This window comes from Centropristis striata, chromosome 8, assembly GCF_030273125.1.
Source record: "Centropristis striata isolate RG_2023a ecotype Rhode Island chromosome 8, C.striata_1.0, whole genome shotgun sequence".
NCBI lineage: Eukaryota > Metazoa > Chordata > Actinopteri > Perciformes > Serranidae > Centropristis > Centropristis striata.
In genome coordinates this window covers 39,373,774-39,397,039 of record NC_081524.1, presented here as the reverse complement: position 1 = coordinate 39,397,039, position 23,266 = coordinate 39,373,774, and the positions used below count along the sequence as shown (strand labels likewise).

General features: G+C 38.0%; 2 protein-coding genes across 3 annotated transcripts in view; one reads left to right on the top strand and one right to left on the bottom strand.

The window, feature by feature from the left end:
* st14 (ST14 transmembrane serine protease matriptase) overlaps window positions 1–10,599 on the bottom strand; it is a 32,642-nt gene extending 22,043 nt beyond the window's left edge. Inside the window, exon 1 of the mRNA XM_059338465.1 lies at window positions 10,210–10,599. Within this exon, the coding sequence (XP_059194448.1) occupies window positions 10,210–10,236 (27 nt within the window). The 5' untranslated portion in view covers window positions 10,237–10,599. The remainder of the gene's footprint in view (window positions 1–10,209) is intronic.
* A 2,661-nt stretch (window positions 10,600–13,260) lies between these two features.
* The window catches only part of aplp1 (amyloid beta (A4) precursor-like protein 1), a 48,417-nt gene continuing 38,411 nt past the window's right edge, over window positions 13,261–23,266 (top strand). Inside the window, exon 1 of one of the 2 annotated variants that reach the window (XM_059338471.1) lies at window positions 13,261–13,523. In XM_059338471.1, coding sequence (XP_059194454.1) covers window positions 13,458–13,523 — 66 coding nt within the window. In that variant the 5' untranslated portion in view covers window positions 13,261–13,457. The remainder of the gene's footprint in view (window positions 13,524–23,266) is intronic. The other variant, XM_059338472.1, reaches the window with a different exon arrangement.

Sequence of the window (23,266 nt, the reverse complement as noted above, 5' to 3'; positions counted from 1 at the left end):
TATTGTATTTTTATATTTTATTTCTTGAAGTATGCCTAGGTTGTTCTTTTTATTTAATTGTGTTGTCATTGTCTCTGTGTGTAATGCTGCTGCTACACTGTAATTTCCCAGCTTGGGATAAATAAAGTATATCTATCTATCTATCTATCTATCTATCTATCTATCTATCTATCTATATCTTTGATGGGATTTTTTTGTAAGAGAAATGAGAGAAACAGCAGTGTACAGGCCCTAACCCCATAAAAGAAATGATTTATGCATTGCTGTCCCTCATGCTGAGTATGTGATCAATGTCTATATTTTTTTAGGGAAACATCTTTGAGCTGTTGCCATTATCATCTTCCAAAGAAATCAATCAGTGTAATCGAGGTTGGAGGAGTTTGTACTAAAGGGACAGATTATTCGCAGAATTGTGTAAAACAAAGTCATTTTGCTTCTCAATATTTTAACTGCTCAACCGTGACAAGATATTGGAAAAAAATGTGATGCGAAACGCCTTAAACTACTTTTAGAGTGACAAGTTGAAACAGGCAGCTCTGCATATGTAGGCAAACAAAACCAGCCTAACCTGTTTGGAAAATGTGACCGAGCTCCCACACTCACACCTCCATGTACACATCCGTGCATTAAGAAACAGATGATAACTGAGGCAGAGCTTGCAGAGATTATGGGCTTTCTGCTTTAGGCTGTGTGTGTGTGTGTGTGTGTGTGTGTGTGTGTCCATCGATACTTAGTGTGTGTCTGTTGTTGAGCTCTCTCAAGTGGGAGGACTGAGAGAAAAGGTTTCTGGCCGGTTAGTAATCAACACACAATGAATTCAGTGCCTGTAGCCCATGAGTGAAGAAGCCCGAGTGCCATTAGGGATGGAGAATCACTTTGGTATTAAATCAATTTGTCAGATGTGCTGCCCCTTAAGATGGGGGCTCAATTACATGAGTCTAGATGATAACTCATGGCAATTAAGGTCTATTCTTACCCGGCCCAGGCTTCCACACATGCTTTCTAATTGGAATCTCTAACAGCAATCATGGGCCAGAATGAGGGGAATCATTAGAGATGGGGTCAGCAAGTGCTCCAGGGTCTCTCTCTATCAGTCACCCTGATCACAGCCTAATAAAACCATTACAAGCTCTTCATCTTATGCCATTCTTCACTCCTAGAAAGAGATACTATCACATTTTTGAACTATGTGTAACGTTTTTTTTTAAATACCAGCTCAGTGTGCTATGCCATTATTAAACAGGAAGTAGTGACTGACTGACTTCTGGAGAAAATCCACAAAATGCTGATTCAAACAACTAAATGTTAATGTTTGACAGGAAAGCGGTTAAACAGTCAGTCAGTTGCTACAGTATTTCTTAGCAGTCTAACCAGTATGACAAGTGGGGATGTAAGGTGTGGTTAAAAAAAAAAAAAACCTCAAGCAGGGTTACGGCTATGTCATGTCAACACTGGTACTTATTAATTACTTTTCATAGCAATCAAGCTCTCTTGTCAGCAGAGACAGAGACTGATTGTATTTTTTTCTCTCTTACTTATCAATCTGCACTCAAAAAAATAACTCATTGGATGAACTCAATTCAATTGTGGGCAGAATTTCCATCCAACAAATATATGTAGCCCAAACTCAAAACAAGTGCATTGATGCAATATAATGCATTTGAGTTAATGTAGCTCACTTTTTTATATTTGGTCTAATTACTCAAATTAAAAACATGTATGTGTTGTATTTAAATTGAGTTACCTCAACTCATTTATGTCAAGGAGAGCTAAAATAAAGAAATTGTGTTCGTTCAACCTAAAAACATAGAATTGGAAAACTGAAAGTCATTCTTTTTGGGTTGAAGGGAAGGACAGGGGAGTAAATTAATACATTTTAGGTTACACTTCTTAAACTACTTTTGATTTGATTTTAATTGATATATTTTCATTAGACAAACAATACATTAATGTGTCACATCTAAGAAGGGCTTCAATCATTTTTTTGAGTGTAGATTGTGTTGGTGTGAGATTTCTTCCCTTCTCTTGAATACAATGCGATTATAAAACTTTATTTTCAAAAACCCGGTTTCTCATGATAACTATTTTCTTTATATCAAACTACACAAAGCAACTATATCACCGTGCAGAAGGAAGGGTGATGCACTCATTGACAAGAGGGTTTGTGCTTGTGTCAGTGTAAACAGAAATGGTGTTCTCCTTCTACACAGAGTTACATTTGGCAGGTCTAGTTTGGTAGAAAGAAAATAGTTCCTACATGAAACTGCTCCTAATAAGCTCTGTGGAATATTTTGAGCAAGAGACATTTTTTCATTTTCACATTTTTTTTATTTTTTATTCTTTTGGCACTTTAAAACTCCAGAAGCAAAGTGCCACCTGGTTCCTTTAGACACACAAAAACAACCTTAACTGATAAAACCTCAGAGATCAATATGTATGTCATGTGTATTTCTGATTTTGGGGTGAACTGTACCTTTAACTCAGGGGTGTCAAACTCTGGCCCGCAGGCCAAATTTGGCCCGCAGTGTAATTTTATTTGGCCCGCGAGGCAATACCAAATTATTATATTATTATTGTAAATTAATGACATTGATGTGTTTTTTTATTTGAAATTTGATTTTGCATGTCTGCACTATTTAGTTATATATTGTATGTTTATAAGCGTTGCTGGTTCCATATTTAATGTTAAAGCAAAACATGTTTGGTATATATTAAAAGGTTTATTTGTTCAATGTTGGCCCGCGATTTTATTCAAGTTTTACATTTTGGCCCATTGTGTATTTGAGTTTGACACTCCTGCTTTAACTACTGTAAACTTTCAGGGTACTAGCACCTATTATTTCCATTTACCGGGCTGCATAAATCTTGATTTGTTATATGATCATATTCATTAATAAACGCTACAAAGAACAAGGTTAAAGCATCAGTATTGGGCCCATTTTTCAGTGTGTCCTTTGGAGACTTCACTATACATTACTCTGCTGGATATTTAAGTAAAATTCTAAATGCAAGACCATTACGATCGTGGTTTTAAATTAACTCAGGTAATAGATTGAGCCACCAAATCTGCCATGTTGACCTTAAGTTTCAGTGCTCCATAAATCAAACATCAATATGTAATGCTACATAGCACAGAGCTGCAAAGACCTGAAAGCCTGGAGCCCAAACAACATTAGTCATGTGGATTATTCTGGTTTCAGTTCTCAGCTGAGCACATGAATAGACAAAAGGAAACTGGGAGTAATAAAGATAAACAGAGAGCGGAGGGAAAAGATATTAAATTTAAATTTAAATCAAAGTGATTAAAACATCTTATTTGGGCCAACACATCAACAGATATTTTATATTCTGTACTTCAGTCGTGGAATATTGGATATTACGAAGTGCTGTTTAAGAGTCCTTGAGCCTCAATGAGAGTATTTTTACTAATTTACATCCTCTACACAAGGCAAATGACTGTCAGACAGATTTGCTCAATAAATAAGCAGCATAGCTGAAACTACAGGGAAGAGTTTGGTTTTTATCACAGGATAAAATCTGCTTCTGTGGGTAAGTCAGAATCCCAACCCCCTTTATTTTTACCTTTGCCCAATTATCTCACCAAACTGTCTCCCTGTGTTGTTGCCGGGTGGCTATAGACTCCCAGGAGCTTCCTCACGGACTGGTGGTGGTCTTGCTTTAACCGCCTCGGCACCCTCTAACTCCATGTTTTAACCGTTTCCTCTCTAATTTCTTTAGAGGAAATCAACCATGCCTCATCTCTCATTGTTAAACCTAACCATGACTGAAGCGGTTGACAGTTTACCCCCAGTCCAAGTGAGCTGGTGAAACTAAAACTCTAATTATGGTTACAATGAGTGCAGGCGGAGCCCTCTAATGGGCCTTCTGCACACAACACATATTGACATGTTACATTATGAAAAGCACTCGTGTAAATAATCAAATAAATGACGGATGAATGATGAATTCAGTTTCAGGATCCTGGTGTTGTGCATCACAACTCACTGGGACACTTGAATATAACAAAACAATTGGTAATGTTATATGTGCCAAATCAAATAGTTTGATGTAAAAATGCTTACTATACATATTTTAACATTGCACAGTAAAATCAGCATACCCTGTAAGACACTGTAAGAGTTGATTTTAACACTTTTAAAGTGTCTATATGGGTCCACACCTCAGAGTGTTAATTTAACACTTTTTCGAGTGTTGGTACCTTTACACTGAGTTAGTGTAAATTTGACTCTTCTTGGAGTTAAAATTTAACTTTAAAAGTGTTAAAATCAACTCTTACAGTGTTAATTTGGGTATGCTGATTTTACTGTGTGGTTTTCATGGAGCTCGACTTTTCTGCCATCTTATTTTCCACTCAGCATTTGTGGTCCCACAGTGTGTTTCCTAGTGCTACACCTGCTCAAGTGGTTTGTCCACATACTTGAGCTCATATTGTCACACAGCACAACCTGTCACAGCTCGAATAGTCTTGCACAGCCTGACCTTTCTCCACAGGGCTGTGTAAGTGTTGGCCCCCTCCATCACGCTACTGGGACTTGTTTGTATTTTCTTCTTATAGCGGAAGAATGTTGCATGAAATACGCAGCTAATGGCGGGCTTATTATTTGGGCTGGATCCAAATATTAGACTGTTAGAAAATGTGTTAGTTGGGTAACTTTTAATTTTAAGGATTCAGATATATTATTTTTTTGTCACTACTGCAGAATAACACAATCATTTCAAATAAATGCCATAATTAAACCATACATCCATTATCCTTAAGGCCAAAAGTTTGGACACACCTTCTCATTCAATGCGTTTCCTTTATTTTCATGACTATTTACATTGTAGATTCATCAAAACTATTAATGAACACATGTGGAATTATGTACTTAACAAAAAAGTGTGAAATAACTGAAAACATGTCTTATATTCTAGTAAGCAAAGGGTGGTTACTTTGAGGAATCTAAAATACAAGACATGTTTTCAGTTATTTCACACTTTTTTGTTAAGTACATAATTCCATATGTGTTCATTCATAGTTTTGATGCCTTCAGTGAGAATCTACAATGTAAATAGTCATGAAAATAAAGAAAACGCATTGAATGAGAAGGTGTGTCCAAACTTTTGGCCTGTACTGTATACAGACAATCACGCTCTCATTCACACCTACGGGCAATTTAGAGTCACCAATTAAACACAAGTGCATGTTTTTGGACTGTGGGAGGAAGCCTGAGAACCCGGTGAGAACCCACGCTGACACATGGAGAACATGCAAACTCCATACAGGAGAGCTGCAGGCCGGAGTCGAACCAGTGACCCTCTGGCTGTGAGGCAAGAGTAAAAACCACTACACCACCATGTAGGCCGTAATTAAACCAAAAGACACGTATTGCAGCACAGTATTTCCATTTCAGCTCAGTGTGAGAGTCTTTACGGCGTTTTTCTGTATTTTAAATTACTAAGAAAACCCTCCTCTCCTCTCTTTGATCTCTGAGTTTTAAGAGGGCAGGGTTTAGCACAGAGCAGAGAGAAACGGCTGCAGCGTCCCGGCAGTGTGCTTACTTGTTATTCTGGCTACAAATAGTAGTTTTGAGGCTTTAAAAAACATGCATGCACGCTGAAATTGAACCCTGGTGTTCTGTTGTGATTAAGCTATGAGCGGAGGAAAAATCTGCAAGCCAGTAGGCTAATTTATGCAGTTTAAAGTGTCAAATGAGTAAGCTAATAGCAGCTGCCTCGCAGAATCCCAGACCAGCAGAACCTCAGGGAGAGAATTGTTGCCTCAAATGACATCACTTAAGGCAATTTATTATATTTCACATAGCTCAATCTGGAGTCACAAAAGGCTTTTTCACATTAGCAGAAGTACCCCCCGCCCCAAGACTTTCCCTTTAAAAAGCTTCAGTGCTGATGAATCCAAAGAAACCAGCCCAGAGACTGCAACCAGAACGGAACAATCAAATACAACAACCAATAAATGCACTTTAGGCTTCAGTGGCCTCATATTTACTTTTAGTGAACAAACAACTACACACATCTCTTACTGACAGTAGCCCCAAGCAAACATTTAGCAGTTAGCCTCTCCGCTGCATCAGTAAGGAGAGTGGTGGTAGAGCCTTGTGACTTACTACCACCTTGCTGCTCAATTCAATTCAATTCAACTTTATTTATAGAGCGCATTTCATGCACAAGGCAGACTCAATGTGCTTCACAATGTATACACATAATTACAGTTAAAAAAACAAAAAAAACCACAGAAAAACAAACAAAAATCAATTACAAATTAATTGAAGAGTGCAGGTAAGCTAGTTCATATTCACCACATATACACTTACTTACTCACACATGTGCACAATTCAACCAAATGTTGTAGAAAAATGCTGAAAATGCTGAGAAAAGATAGGTTTTTAATCTGTTTTTAAAAATGGCTACTGATGTGACATGTTTAGCTGTGCTCAATGTGGAGCTCAGTACACTGTAAAAGATGTTTGTAGAAATTAGAGTAAAAAAACTGTCAAATTGCATCAGAAATAGGTTGTAAAATTAAACATTGTAGATCACCGTAGTAGATACTTTTAATTACTGTTAATCAAAGAATAGTATAAAACTTTAAATTCTACCGCCATAAACTGTAGAAAACACACAGTTTTGCTGTAAAAATCTAAAATTTTCATGCAAAGTAATGGGATTATTCAGTATAAATTACAGTTTTTACTGATATTTACATTTACATACGCTCACTGTGATTTTTACGGTGATGTTCTGGCAACCACAGCTGCCGGTATTTTACCGTAAATTAAACAGATTTTTTTTCACAGTGTAGAAGGTTGGGTGCAAATCGACAAAATCTTTCCAGAAATGAGGAAGACTGCATGAAATACAATGCTACTGCTGGCTTTAACAAGGAAGCAGCCTCTATTAGGTGCACACAGAATATTAGACAGTGACCAAAGCTGGGAAGCCTGAACAAAGTGCAAACAAAACATGTGTGGGAGCGAATATAACTAAACATGAATAATTATTTATTAAACTCCCCCAGTTCTTGAAAGTATCAGTCAGTGGAGTCAATAATAAAAGACGTGACACTAACATCACATTCACTTCACTTCTGTTGCTCATATTCAACAAGCCTGCCCTTGAAATGTGAGAGAACAGCAGCATGGCCTCGCCTGAAGAATTATTTACCAAAGACTCCACTGAGTCACCACATAAACAGACAACTGACTGACTGCAATATTCATCGTATTCCCATTTGATCCAGAATCTGAGACTGACCTCATTGTCTGTGATTAATCAAATATTAACAAAGGAAGAAATGTTCATTTCCCAACAGTTTCACTCGTGCATCTTATGTGGTTTAAAACAAGCATCTCTCACAGCTTTTGCAATCAAGAAGGCAGATTAGTGTCACATCATAAAAAAATCAACTGTAGGTTGACTTTTATTAAATTATATTCTGCCACCGACAACAACTTTTAAAAACAGGAAAATACTTTTACTGGGTCTTAAATTGTGCCAATATTCAGATCATTGTTTCCCCGAGAAATGACTTTTCCAATAGTAACCTGTATCGTCTTTGAAAGGATAAATGGCAGAACTTATTTTGTTAGTTTCTTTGTTTGGCTAAGTCTAGTGGCGGTTCTAGACCAGTTTTACTGTGGGGGCCAAGGAGGGGCCAGTGTTTAATCAGAGGGGCACATTAGCACATGAAGAAATGGCAAAGATGATATTTAAGCATTCAAAATCTTTGAATGTCTTGAAAAAGACACAAAATTACTAAAAAAAAGACACAAAATAAGAAGACAGAATAACCAAAAAGAACCCCACAGAAGACATAAAAATGACAAAAAAAAGACACAAAATGACTATAAAAAGACACAAAATGAATAAAAAAGACACAACAACAGACACAAAATTACCAAAAAAAGACACAAAAAAGACACAAATGACCAAAAAAGATACAAAATGAGAAGACAGGATAACCAAAAAGAACCCCACAGAAGACATAAAAATGACAAAAAAAGACACAAAATAACTAAAACAGACACAAAAACACACATAAATGACACCAATGACAAAAAAGACACAAAATAACAAAAAAAGACACAAAATGAATAAAAAAGACACAACAACAGACACAAAATTACCAAAAAAAGACACAAAAAAGACACAAAATTACCAAAAAAAGACACAAAATGACGTACAAAGACATGTAAAGACATGAAAATTATTCAAAAATGGACAAAATAGCCCTTTAAGACTCCATAGAGTTAAACTATTATACAATGTAACATTCTGGGTTCCTTTTGTGTACAATGAGATATTGTTTGAACAAAAAAAAGGTTAGAATTGTTCCATTATTTATTGTTATAAATTGATCATTTTATTATTAATTTGACACAGGGGCCACAGCAGGGGCCAAAGGCTTCTTCACAGGGGCAGTGGCCCCTGGAGGCCCCTGTGAAGAACCACCACTGGCTAAGTCTTCAAAAGGTGAAGGTAGGGGGTCATGCAAGGACATGCTTATAAATTCTCTTGTGATGCATACTACCTTAAGTGTGGCCACCCTGAGCCAGGATGCTTTGGTTACAAGCTACTTTTTCTGAGCTCCTTGTTAATGTCACTCCAAATTAGGAAAGAAAAACACTTTCTTTGTGCCTGAATTGTGTTATTGTTTGCCCGTGTTCTCAGCAGTACCACACTGGTAGACTGCAGTGTGTATTTCCCAGGGGCTGGCACTGTTTTCATGAAGCTGTCAAATAAAGGTGGTGGAGCGCTGGTGGATTTCAGCAGCACTGACCAAAGCCTTGTAACCACTAATGAGTCCCTTTGCAGAATGAAGTTCACCTTTAGCCGTCGGACACTATTTTCTGCCCACATCCTCTACAAGTAATTCATTCGTCTCAAACAAGACTGAATTATGTAGGAACAAGAACTGTATGGATATTTACATAATGTATGTATGCTCCAGAAGAACTCGGTCTATAGGTTAGGCAAAATAGGCTTCTGGCAGTTTTCACATCCTATTACAAAGCCAGTCTATACAAAAGCCTCTATTTAATCATGATTTAACCGTTTGGTTGATCTAAAATATTCTGGCAACTTGCTTATGGCATCTATGTCTATTAACAGCACATGCCTTTATATTTAATGTGTTTCACCACATAATATACCTGTAATGCACACAACACGGAAACTTTACTGTTACAGTTATCGTAAACAATCCAGATTCCAAAGAAGTGGACAGTGATAAACAAAAATTTAAAAAATGTAAAAATCAGAATTGTACTGTTTTCAATAAAATCTAGGTTTGAATGGATTTGCAAGTGGTTGCAATCATTTAAGTTTTTACAGCGTTCAAACTTTTTTGGGATTGGGGTTGTAGAAAATATTATTATTATTATTATTATTAAATAATATAAATAGAAGATACTGGAAACTGACTGATCAGAACGTTTCATGTTTCAAAATGTGGAAGCTGTTTGTAAGTCAACTTGGCACCCTATGTGACTTAAATGTAAGCGCTTTATTCAAAATCAAAGCACTTTTTAAAATTCAACTGTTCAAAGGATTTTAAGCACCCATTCATAACTCTATAAACAGAAATGTGTGTCAGCAAACAGCATTTGTCTCTCCTCCACCTGACAACAAATGATGGACTTTGTGATCAAAAAAAGTGTTTGTAAAGGGTGAAAAGAATCTGCAGGATGGATTATTTAAGTATTTCCAACTGTTCATACTGAATTGAGTGCATGTCCTTTCTGATACTAGTGAAGGTATAATGTAAATAAACAAAATGTATTTTGTCCATTGTAAAGTTAAATTACCACACTCATGCTAACATCACATTCATAACGTTTCATCCTATCTTCAAATAACAGATGATACTTGCCAGCATGACAACAGGTGACTCATACTCAGGTGTTTTTTTTAGTTTAATCCCATTGAGAAAACTCATAGTATAGTAACCTAGAAACACAGGCTAGTGTTGATCACAGACAGAAAAGCTGTCAAAGGCCAATGTATCATGGTTTTAGGCTACTTTAGGCCTAAACCTGTAAACACACAGACACACAAACAGATCTATAGTAGCCTCGGACAAAAGCAAACAAACGTGTGTATGTGGTAAAGTGTGTCGTTTTGTGTGAAGTTAAAAACAACCTACATTGTCACTGAAACGAAAGAGAATGTTAATTATGACAAACTTACGTCGTATTCATATCTGGCGTTATACATCTTCCAAAAACGCTCCAACTGGAGTCCAACAGGATCCGGTTCCTCTTCCCAAGAGAAGAACTATGCACCTGGAATTTTTTAGTTCTTACAGTAAAGAAAAGTATATTTGCAAGGTGTTAAAGTTCAATTCAAATGTCACTGGGTCTTCCTGTATCGTCGCGAGCAGGGAATGCTGAAACACCTGAAACCGTCCTCTTCCTCACACACCTATGGGACAAGCCACGCCCAGAATACCTGCTGCAGCTGCATGCTGAGACTGTCCTTAAATCAACTGCACCACAGCGCTGTTATGGCACCATGTAATTACCCATGAGTACTAATAACGTCAAATAAAATGCTGCAGGGGGACGTTTGTTTCACACACCTGCTGCTCCTGCGTTTGGGAGGCATGTAAAAGGAAGTGATTGTTGTTTTTTCTTCTTTATTTTCATACCGTGTGTTCCCCCTGCTGACCATTTGTGGGTGTTGCTGCCAACGACCATGAAAAATAAAATAAAATATAAATCATATGGCTTGAAAGCATTTAGGCAAAGTGGATGGAAAATGCTGTTATAAGATGTTGCGGTTTTTGCTTTTAATTGTAAGCAGCCATTAGAAAATATGGAAATTAAGACACTTACAAAATGTTGACTATACAGCAAGATTCGTTTATGCACCATTTATACAAATTAGCATCCAGATTCTACAACACAAAGTAATGAAATGAATCTCAAAGGGGCTTACAAGGCAAATGGTTTGTGTGAACCAAGGACACTATAAATGGGTGAGAACCAACATAAGTCCTCATCACAGGGACATACATTTATTTATTTATTTATTTATTTATTTATTTATTTATTTCCCATCTCAGATGGTTTAATTGGAAGTATTTTAAGAAATAAAAGAAAAGAACAAAAAAAAGAGAAATGTCAAAGTGAACAAATATAGGCTACAGTGCAGTAGAAGAGCAATTTATTGGGTGCACATATCTAAAAAAAAATAAAAATATTAAAAAAAGCAAAATGTTCTGCCTTCATGTAGGTCATAATGTCTGGTTTAATCTTAAAACTTTTTTAATAAGTGGCAGTTTGTGGCAAATGAGTAATTTTGAGTAAGATATTATTTTCTTTCTTTCCCCTGAAATCATTGGGTGACAACTCAGATGTATTTTTATTTATTAAAATAGATTTATTTATTCGACCAGTAAAAATTTCGAAATAAAATAATTGTTTGTTTATTCCTAGATACTTGATTCTTCATTTTGTGGAAAATTAATATCCTGTTTTTGTAAGAAAAATCTCCACCGCTGATGCCACAAATATTGTTAATGATTTTATTATTTTGAACTTTATTTTTATTTTTGTTTTTATTCAGTGGGATTTATTTTCCATCTTATATTTTGCATTTATTTATTATTTCTATTAACATCTTATTTTCCATCCTATTTTTATTCATAATATTATTTTAATTGTATTATTATTAATACTTATTATTATTATTATTATTATTATTATTATTACTATTATTATTATTATTATCATTATTATCATTATTATTATAACAATTATTAGTATTATTGTTGTTGTTGTTGAAAAATATACAAAAACAATTCACCTTATTTTATTTATTTTTCTCTGCTATATCTGTAGCCGGATGATTCTTCCTTTTAAATGTCCTCTAATGAAATGACAAATTATAAGTGTATACAGCTGATATTGACACTATAGACATCTGAATTAATGATTTTTGCAGTATAACATTTGTCGGATAAATATGAATGTAGAATTTTTTAACAGTATTGCATGTATGTATTAATTGAGTTTGTTATTGTTTTTCTTGTATGTACTGTTTTTGTTTATGTTGTTTGTATGTCATTTTCTATGTCTTTTTATGGACCTCAGGAAGACTAGCAGTCGCCAAGGCGTCAGCTAATGGGGATCCATTCAATAAACAAATAAACAAATAAACAAATAAACAAATAAACAAATAAACCTCGATTTTATCATCAAACAGTGGTTCTTTTTGCTGCTCAGCTTTAGTCAAGTCAAGTCAAAGTTTATTTATAGAGCACATTTAAAAACAACCTCAGTTGACCAAAGTGCTGTACAGTTATCAAAATAGAACAAATCATACACAACTGGGTATAAACAAAAACAATAAAAAGAATAAAATACAAAAAAACCAGTAAAAACAATAAAATAAATAGAATAAAATAGTAATAAAAACTCAATCCAAAACAGAGTTAGAGATACAAAAGACAAATAAAAGGGTAAAAAAGTAGGAGAAAACTACTGAAGAACACAATTAAAAATGCTCAGTAATAGTCATCTCCAACCCAATTGTTTTGTCTACTATAAAAAAATGCTCAGTAATAAGAATCCTCCTTTCAGAGATGGACCCACTGTCTCTTATATTAGGCTTACCTGCTAGAGGTGTAAGGATAACAAATCCAAGACTGTTCTGTATTCTTACATTTGCAGCTAGAAAGAATATTTTGTTGCAGTGGATTAGCAATAAGGAACCAAATGTTAGGGGATGGCATAAAGTGCTGTTTGATTTAATGCCTTTGGAATACTTGACTTGTGCATTACATTCAAACTCAAACCAATTTTATAAAGTTTGGGAACCTTATTTGAATTATTTGGAATACGATGTATCTTCCATTTTGTTACAGGGATTCCCTGGAAGGTCATAATAATGGGATTTCCTTTTATTTTCTTATTTATGTACTTTGTCAATATGAATACTGTTTGTGTGTAACTGAGTCACTGTTTGTTGCTTAAGCGTTGTTGTGTTGAAGTTTTGTGTTTGCTTGTCTGTGTTGAAAAGGAAAAATGAATAAACACATTTAAAAAAAAAAAAAAGAATCCTCCTTTCAGGCGGATTCTCCCTTTAAACTGACGCAGAAAGTCAGCAGGCCACCGCTCCGCGCATCCCCAGCCTCTCACCACCAGAGGTCTCTGTTCACCAGGCCAACCGGAGGACTCCACCAGTAAACCGTGTGATAAATACCCGCAGAAACAGGGCTTGGTTCTGTCAGCCTTCATCCACATAAAATCCCAGGCTGCCATTGGAGAGCCCGTTGGCAAGAGCGAACAGGACGCAGACGCAGGAGATATCAGCAGGAAGGCGCCCGACCAACGCAGTGTCCATCACTTCATCTCATGTAACCAGACAGCGTCTGTTGGAGGCAGTTATTTAACAAACTTCGTGATAAAAAAGAGACAAAAGAAGGCAAGAAAATGGGACATACCGCAATACCAATATTGATGGCTGTATTGTCCTACTGCGTGTGGGAAAACGTCGAGGTAAGAGCAAGACAATCTGAACCTTTTGTACCATTGATGGCGCATTGACATTCTGCTGTCTGTTAAAGCTGAATGTCGATGTGACTTTTGGACAAAACGCTGTGTTTTACTTCATGTGGATATTACACATGCCACGCATACAGCTGCCTCTATCTTCATATTGCTGACACGCACCCTTATCTAGGGCAGGTTTCATTTGCAAATGCATCCTCGGGCTCCGTCCTATGTCAACAAGAGTAATGACACGCAACGTCCACAAAAACGCAGTGATAGGGAGAGGATTTTATATGCAAATGCTGCAATGGCATATGAATGGAAGCTGACATTCAGGATGTAAATATAAGAGGCTTCACACAAATGTGCTTCACGGTGTGTTCGTGCTCGCTGCGTCAAGTCTGGGCCTGTATTCTGTATCAGACATGAAAAATGTCACACAGGCCTTTTGCTCAGTGGAAGGATGGAGATCAGATCTCATTGCGTCCCATCTGGCCCTGTCACAGGGAGAAATCAGCCTGCATCCGTCCTTTTTAGAGGAGTGGTGCATCCAGCTCTAGAGCAGGATGGAGTCATGCATATTCAATTGCTGTTATGTGTTACATTTGGTCCTTTTGACAGAGAGTGAATACATTAGGAAACTCCTATTTTAATCTGACAGTGAGGAAACACCATCTTTTCTATTTCTGATTATATAAAAATGCATGTGGCCAACCTAGAGGGGGTGACTTTGGTATATCATTGGACATAGAGTGCAACCAGAGTATCCAAATGAGAGATGTGGGGTCATCCTATTGGCAGCTGTCTCCCTCGATAGGTAGAGGAGGTAGTGAAAGTCCCTGGTAGGGAGCGACGGATCAATGGGCCGCCAGCTGCTTCTACCAGCCGCCGGCCTCATCAGGACTCACAGCAGACACACACTTTGATGGACTCGGCCTTTATTTCTCAATAACTCTCCCAGTCACCCGTCATCACCCCTCTGTAATAGACCTCAGGCATGAATTCAGGTTGCAGCATGGGCATTAGTGTGTAGGAGCACAGTGTGCTGGAGGTGGAGGGGAGGAGGGAGGATGAGTCATGATGTCCCAGCTGGAGCAGGTCAAACGTACTTTTCCACCTGGAAATGAAGAGTGAATGAAGCTGCAGCAGCGTCTGATATAGACTCCTGAGCATCTCGACTGTCGAGTCTCCTCAAGTTCTTAAGAGGATTTGTGAGATGTTTATTTATTAGCCATCTTCCACCGTGAGTCTGTAACAGTCATAAAGCCTCTCGTTTCATTCTGAAATAATTTCACTTCTCTAAGAGCCTTAGTGGGATTACTGCTATGCTGAGGAACAGGCTTTAGCTTCATACAAGGAAGACCTGCCCATGAAGGTTTACACTGAAGATTACGCTGTGAGAGGGTTGGCTGGCTGGATTACACTCTGGTATTAGTCCTAATAAAACTGTCAGCTTCCCTTAATTTACTCAACACTCATTCAGCTGAAATGTGCAAATTGGATAAATTTGTTTTGATCTCTCTTTTATACAGTAATATCTAAATGTGTTATTGCACAGGGATAATCACAATATAATCAAATTAAATATCCATATAGAGTTCTGTATTGGTAAATCCATGACCATATTGTGCTAAAATACACATTCAGCATCACCCTGTGTTGATGCCAGGTTGTCGCATATGTCAAGTCCAATAATAACGGCTTCCCAGGTGTCTCGGCTGCAGCACATACACTTAATGTACCTGTCGCAGCACCGAGAGCATTTAGCTGATTGACACGCTAAACAGTTGTTATACAAGAGCTCATTCATGAAAGCACGACAGAAACAAACACTTTTATAGGCAGGCAGCCTGGAAACTAATGTAGCCTGACATTCATGGAGCAGAGGAAGTTTCAATTAAATTACATTTGTTGGGTTTTGTGTGCCAGCAGTCGTCATTATATTGGTTGCATGTGCTCTGTTTTAATAGGAGCAGACAATATAGATAGCATATCACAGGGAATTACATTATCATACATATAATATTGGGGTGGGTAATGTGGCAATATATACTTTGAGATGGTATACATTTTTCAGGGATTGTAATACCTTATAATATAAATTGTTATACCTCATAACATATTATTCATATGTATTTCATTTTCAGTCCTGGCTAGTTATTGTATCCATATAAAATTTCTCAACTGCATACACAGTATGTTTTGGGATTAGCACTGCAACTAGCAATACTTTTCATTACAGTCAATATTTATATCTAACCACCACTATTTTTTTTTAATTTATTGGTAAAATAATTTCAACATCTATGAAAATAGTAAAAAAGGCCTAACATAATTTCCTAAGAGTAAGAAACCCAGCAAAAGCTGATGTTTTTATTACTTAATGACTAGTTGACCATCAAAATGGTTGCTGATTATTTCTTTGTTGATAGTTCAATTGATTAATGAACACATTTTTTCGTAATCTGAAATGACATATACCTAGTGCTGGATATTAGGACTCCATACCCTTAAAGTATTGACTGAAATAACCCAGTACCATGTAGGATTGAAACTTCTACAGTCTAGTGAAACAAGCATTTAATCATTATTGTACCCATAACTTGATAGAAAAAGGACTAGTCGTATGTTTTTGCTGGCAGCCAATCATAGCAAGCATTCTTCGATTTATAGCCAGGTGTGATTGGCCCACTGCTACAGCAGGTTCAGTACAGTCTGTTAAAAAAACAGCTCCACCTACAGAAATGGTTTGATAAAAACTGTTGCCAAATTCCTATCATCCTGCAGTATATTTCATCATCGCACACAGGCCGACTCTTTAAGATGACAAACATTAGTGAATCACGATGACATCGTCATTATTCACTTATCAACCAAACATAAAGCCAGACTGCAGCTAGTGGGCTCAGCTTCTGCTGCATTAAAACCCCACATGGGAAAATCTGATTTATGAAAGCAATCACACAAAGATTGCGTTTGTGCGTGAAGCCATATTTGATTTTAAAAAAGAAAAAAAGACGGCTATAGGGACTACAGGTATGCTCAGCTTTAGTGAACCAGCTCTGTATTTATCAAGATAAATGACTGCAGTGTGAACCTCCAGTCCAGAGAGGCTGCAGAAGAAGAAGAAGAAGAAACAAACCCTCGGTATCTACAGGTTTCAGGAAATACACGAGGTCTGAAAAAGCATGAAGGATAAAGGGAGGAATGGGAGGGAGAGGAAATGGAAGGAAAGAGCAGAAGGACAGGAAGCATACAGGGTTTAGTATGGCTAAAGATTAAAATAAAAATGGTGAGTCATAAAGTCACTGTGTAAGCCCCCCTCACCTCCCTCTTACACCACCACATCCCCACATACAGCAATTTCAGGCCTTGTGCTGGAATACAGCCACACAGATCCATGCACCTCCCACCCCCATCTGCCTCTCCATGCAGGAACACAAGAGGATTTGTTGGGGAAATAAAAAACAAGAAAAAAAGATAAGGACAACCAGATCTCTCTCTCTCTTTCCCTCTCTCTCTCTGTCACACACACACACACATGCACACTCTGCCCTACACTCACTTAATTAATTTTAGAGCCAGGAGATAATCGGGTTCCACTAATGGATTCCCGTGTGCTTGCTATTCTCTACTATATCCGTGTGCCAGTGGGCATAAAACGCACCATTTTGTTGTATCACATGTTTCCCCCTGTTCTCTCTATCTGACTTCCTTTCCAAGGTTTTTGAAGTGCAGCACTCTCACACAGGACCTGGATTAAATCCTGCAGAGTCATTGTGAAACGAGAGCTACACTGTACCAGAAGAAAGCAGCTCTATGAAAGTGCCCTAGCAGTTGAACTGTTCCTAGAGGTGACAACTAATGAACGATATTAATGTGCCGTGTTGGCTGTTCTTGCAGTCGACATCATTGACACGGTGCCTTGTGCTGTGTGGTCCACAAGGTTATTGGGGGGTTTAATTTCTATTATGGCTGCTAGTTGTTCAGAATGTGAATGAGGAAAGTGTACATTTGTGTTTGTGTCTCCAGGCATGGAGTTCATCCAGCTTTTCTGCAGAAAATAAATTGACATTAATTGCACATTTGCACGGCATCCTCCTGATGTGTTTAGGGAAGCTCTGCCAAATCCTGGTTTAGATGATTCAATCTTGTCTTGTAGCCTTTCTGAAATATTTTAAATTATGTGTCTCAGCCGGAAAGGGAGTAATTCCCAATTCAGTTTTTAATAATGTTTGTTTGCTAGGCTCATCACTTCGTGTCACTTCGATAACCTGTCATGCATAACCTGATGCACTGCATTTGATGAGTTAATTTCTTTGGCTCCCCAGCCTGCACGGCTATTTCTGGGTTTCACACAGTGACTTCCCAAAGATTACTTTACCTTTCATCATCTACTTACATATAGGGCCGACCAATAGGACATTTTTGAGGCCGATACTGATTTCTAAGGGGGAAAAGTAATCTATTATTGATGTGGCATCACATACAGGGAATATTTTTATATTATTTATATATTGTTTATATTATTATTATTTATATTATATGCATCAAACATTCTTCATTGTCACCCATTTCTAGAAAAAAAAACGAAAAGATATTAAAAGAAACACCAGTGCTGTATGTTCAGTATCAGATTGCTGTTTGCCATTTAATTAAAGAATAAATAAAAAGAAAATAAATTGCCAAAAAAACATCACTTTATGTTCAGTCAATTGCCAACCATTTAAGAATAAATAAAAAAATGTAATAAATAGCTAAATAAACATCAGTACTGTATGTTCTGTATCAGTCAATTGCTGACAAATGTATAAAAGAAGAAATAAAAAGAAAATAAATTGCTAAAAAAAACATCACTTTATGTTCAGTCAATTGCCAGCCATTTAAGAATAAATAAAAAATTTAATAAATAGCTAAACATCAGTACTGTATGTTCTGTATCAGTCAATTGCTGACAAATCTATAAAAGAAGAAATAAAAAGAAGCTATACAATATTTCTAAATCACCCCAAGCATAATTTGATTTCTGTCAAAATCATTTTTCATATCAGCACATATCGGAAAACATATATGCTGATACGATAGATGCAGAGATGTCTGCAATAGCATATAGATTTATGGGGAAATGTCAGGCCTTGAGTACTTGCAGATAAAATCTGATTGGTTGCGTAAAAGCTGCGGCCCGGATGGTTCAGATGTGTGCAGGTGTCTTCTGTGTGTGTTTACACATGTCATGAGTTTGCTCAGTGTCTCCTAGAGGGATGGAGATACCAGCATCCTGATCACATCCAGCTGTGGCACCTCTCCAGAGTCTTGCAGGGCAGAGATATCACTGCAGCCCAAGGTCTTCACATCCCGCATAACTGCCTCAGTAAGCCTAATGGGTTGGATTTCCGCGGAAAAGTTTAATGCCAGGGCGAAGCAAGATGTTTAGTCCTGCTGCAGCCAGTGGGAGGTTTCAGAGGAGCCCCCCCCCCAAAAAAAACATCTGCAGTGTGGTGATAACACTTGTCCTCCATGTTCAGGAGGAAAAAGAGAGAGCGCAGTGAAACAGATTGAGGGCTGGTGGAGGAAGGGGGGAGGGAGGGGGGGGGGGGTTGCCCTGGCATAGCGGATGATTTGAGAAACAGAGAGGGTGAGGGAGGAGAGAGTGTAAGTGATGTAGAGCATGTATTTTATGTGGGTTGCAGGGTGGAGTGCATGCTAATGGAGCAGCCCAGCCCTGTTGCTGCTTAGCCCGAGCATCCGGGAGAGCAGAGAGATCCATCTCTGTCATGTACATGTATTCACAGGTGGCCTTGAAATGAGGAGAGGGGAGTTGTGGGGGGCAGAGGCTGGAAAAAAAAACCCTGTGGCCAGAGTGGAGCACAGACTTACATGAAAGTGGAACTGCAAAAAATCTAATTTCCTTAACAGCCGTGGCTGCAGGCCTTGAGAGAGTGTGGGGTGGTTGGGTCCGCTGAGACTGATCAGGCCAGTATTAACATTCTACAGGGAACATTGGGAGCTGTTATGAAGGGAAGTGGATGTACTTTTGGCAGGTCGTTTTGGCTCCACCATCATTTGCACAGCATTAGCTACAAAACACAGGACTAAAAGCTTCATTTTCTAAGAAAATGTTACAAAGGTTTAGTGGTATTGACAGGTAGAACAGACAATTAGGTCACTCTCTTACACAGAAAATGCAGAAATACACACACAGACACACACATACATCACACACTTGCTGCTTTATAAAGATGGCACGCTGCAGAAGCTGCATCAATTATTGAAGGCCGTGGAAAGGTCTGGCTCTAGCTTGTCGACGGGGCTTTGGCACTTGTCACGCACCCTCACAACGCCCAGACGCCAGGCCTCTCTATCCTTCTCTTCATGCTACCTGGTTTTTGTTGTTGCTACACCCTCCACCCTTCCCCACCCTCCAGGTCCACTCCCACCCTCGCTTTAAAGGACACAAAAGAAAATCCCCACGCCTGTCTCCTCCTCGCCCCCTCTTCCTCCCCCCTCTCCGTCTCGGCCCCAGCCTCCCCTGCCTCCTCCCAGAGGCTCTCCTCCTTACTCCTCCTTGCCCCTCCCCTCCTGCTCTCCCAGACACTGCTCCTCCATCTGCCTCAGCAGCTTTCAGTGGCCAGTGACATCTTTTCACTTTCCTTCTGTGTACTTTGATTGTTCTTGAATAATTCATGCTCCAAACTCATCCTTCGTTTTATTTGATTTTTTTCTGCACTTTGCTACTCATGCATTTTTTCTTCATTCTTGGTATTTTCAGACTCTGCCTGTCTTTAATTGAACATGCTGGTCTCACAGGAATCCGTGAAATAGCCACGGATTCGCTTAACTCAAAATCCGTGGAATAGCCACGGAATAACGCAAATTTCTCTGAAACTGACACGGATTTCATTCTCATTTTTAGTGAAAAAAATCAATATTTTGACTTAGTTTCTGCATAAAAATGGATTTTGATTACATTTCTAGCGAGAAATATATGTTTTATTTTCTAAATATTCACTCAGTGAATGTACATAATCACTTTGTATGTTGGAATAGCCACGGGATATGACTGGCATTAACTTGCATTGTAGCGAAATCCGTGTCAGTTTCACGGAAATTTGAGTGATTCCGTGGCTATTCCACGGATTTCTGTTAGACCACGTTGCTTTAATTGCACATGCTGGTTCTCTAGTGTTGCCTAGCCTTACTAAGGCACTTGAAAGCTTTGCCACTAGATGTTTGTACAATATGAACCAAAACAGTACAATGTGGATTTTGTTCAGCACATTTCAGGTTATTTTTTTCTGCTGTTTGTACTAATTTTCCTTAAATATATGCCATCAAAATATATTTTAGTGATTTCCTAGAATGCCTTTTGACAATCTCCAAACAAGTTGTGCAAACTTGTTGCATTCAGCTTTAAGCAGTAAAGGATATTCAATGAGTACTCAGATGAAACACCTCCACTAAGTAGGTTGTGTTTTCCCTGCGGTGCTGTCTGTTGGGCCATTTGTTAGTCTGTCTGTCAGCAGGATTACAGAAAAACTGCTGGCACAATTTTCATGAAACTTGTTTGAAAGTAGGAGCATGGGCCAAGGAAGAGTCTATTCAATTTTGTTCTGAATCTAGGAGCGGATACACGAATCAATTTTCACTTTTGTTAACAATGCGAGAAAGGCCATTTGTGCTACATTGAAGTGGTGTCAGAATAATACACATATTAATAGATTTAGTCAGGTCAGATTTATGGAATATTAAATCAGCTATGTCTTACCCTCAGGTGTGCACAAACTACAGGTTATAAACTTCTTCTTTTTTAAAAAGAAGTGTGAAAGGTTAACTTATTAGTCTACTATCACTATCGGCTGCAAAAAAAACTATTGTTAATGTTTTTCAAGGATGGAATTTATTCTAGAGGCAAAAGTGTCTCAAACATACCTTCCATCTCCCCGGAGACACAATGTTCCCACAGTTATTGACTCAATGCTCAGTATTCAACAACACAACATCAGATTCTGACTGTATTTTATCCAGTGTACACAGACGGCTTGTGTACCGTAAACAGCTAGGCTCGTGGTACAAGCAGCTTTAGATGATAAAGAGACTCCTGTGCTGCTGTGGCTGCTGTTAATCATTAACAATACCATTCAGCCAGTGAAGGCGAGAAACAAATAGTCCTCCATTCTTTTCTCAGCTCAGGGTCATTGTGCTTGCCAAGGCCAAGCTGTGCCAGTTAACAGCCAATACTCACCCAAGCTCGTCTGACAAATTGGATACTTCGCATGAGTCTATTGGTGGTTTGGAAAAAAAAAAAATGTAATAAAAGCACAAAGCACAAATGGAGGTTCCAGGCCCCGGTGAGGGGTCTTTTGTGCAGATTGTCTCAATGATTAAACCATTTCCCCTTCAGTTGGACACTCTGTGGAGACTTTATAGCCGTAGGAAATGAGATAACACTAATATTTAATCTACTGAGTGATTCTGCTGCACAGACTGGCAGACTGCACAGCCAGCACGCATTATCTCACCAGAGTGGCCCGGTCTAAAATAACACTTAGAGGGCTAAAGCAAGACAGGACATGTCAGCCTGACATGATCTGAGTTATCGTTATTATTTGTTGTCAGTGGATTTGTCAAACTGTGCTTCCTAGTGCTACTGGAATGTAAAAATGTGAATGATTTGTAATAGTGGGTATAAGCCTGCTTGTCTTGGAAGGACAGACAGTTGGTGAAGTCGATTAAAGCAAAAATGGAAAGATAATGAGTTGTGTTGTAACACGCAGGCTGTGTGGCCCTGCAGGAAGAATCAGAGGCACATGTGACGAATCATTAAGTCAGCTACTGAGTCACCACATTGAGATTTACTGAGAGTGGGATCATGAAAAATAATACAACACAATGCTTTCACTGACACGGGTGTAATAGTAATCAAGACTGTATTGTTAAATACATTGTATTAACTGTATTCATATTAATACCATGTATTACAGTATAATATATTATATTGTATTATATTACTTTACATTTATAACTGTGACTAACTATCATTTCTCAGAAAGAGTAATCTGCTGATTGTTTTTGCAATGATTTGGGTAATTGTCTAATTTGTGAAAGAATCTGTAAGATAAAAAATGCCAATCACAATCCCCCAATCTTAAGGGAGTGATTAAATACTTGTTGTTTTCCCGAATCATAAAGCTAACCCAAAGATCTTTAGTTAAAAAAGTATCAAATCCTTACATGTGATTAGCTGAAACTAATTTCTGCCATCTTCATCATCTCTGCCAATATAATGAATCCAATATTTGTCATTTACACTATAAACTATGCTAACTAAGCTATACAGTGGTGCAGTATATATCCACCACTTTTTCTGGTAATTACCCATCTATCGACTAAAAAGCCAAATTTATCGGGGCGTATACCCACTTTCTTCTTCAGTAACCGACCCCTCTACCACTACACCTCTGCTGCTATATAAATAGAGATATTATTGGCATATTTGAAATATTTCTTCAATATTCAGGGTCAATAAGAGCCAATAAGCCCAGCTGAGCAGAGCGCAGGATGGCATAAGTAATTTAAGTAGTGTGTAAACAACCAACAGACAGGGATGAAGAGCTAACCAAGCATTAAACCAGTGATCAGCAACCTGCCGGGTATAGAGAGTCGAACCAAACATATGGGGACTCCTTCATGTGAGAAAGAAAGAGAGAGAGAGGCAGACTGATAACGAGAGAGGGACTGAGTGACACGCT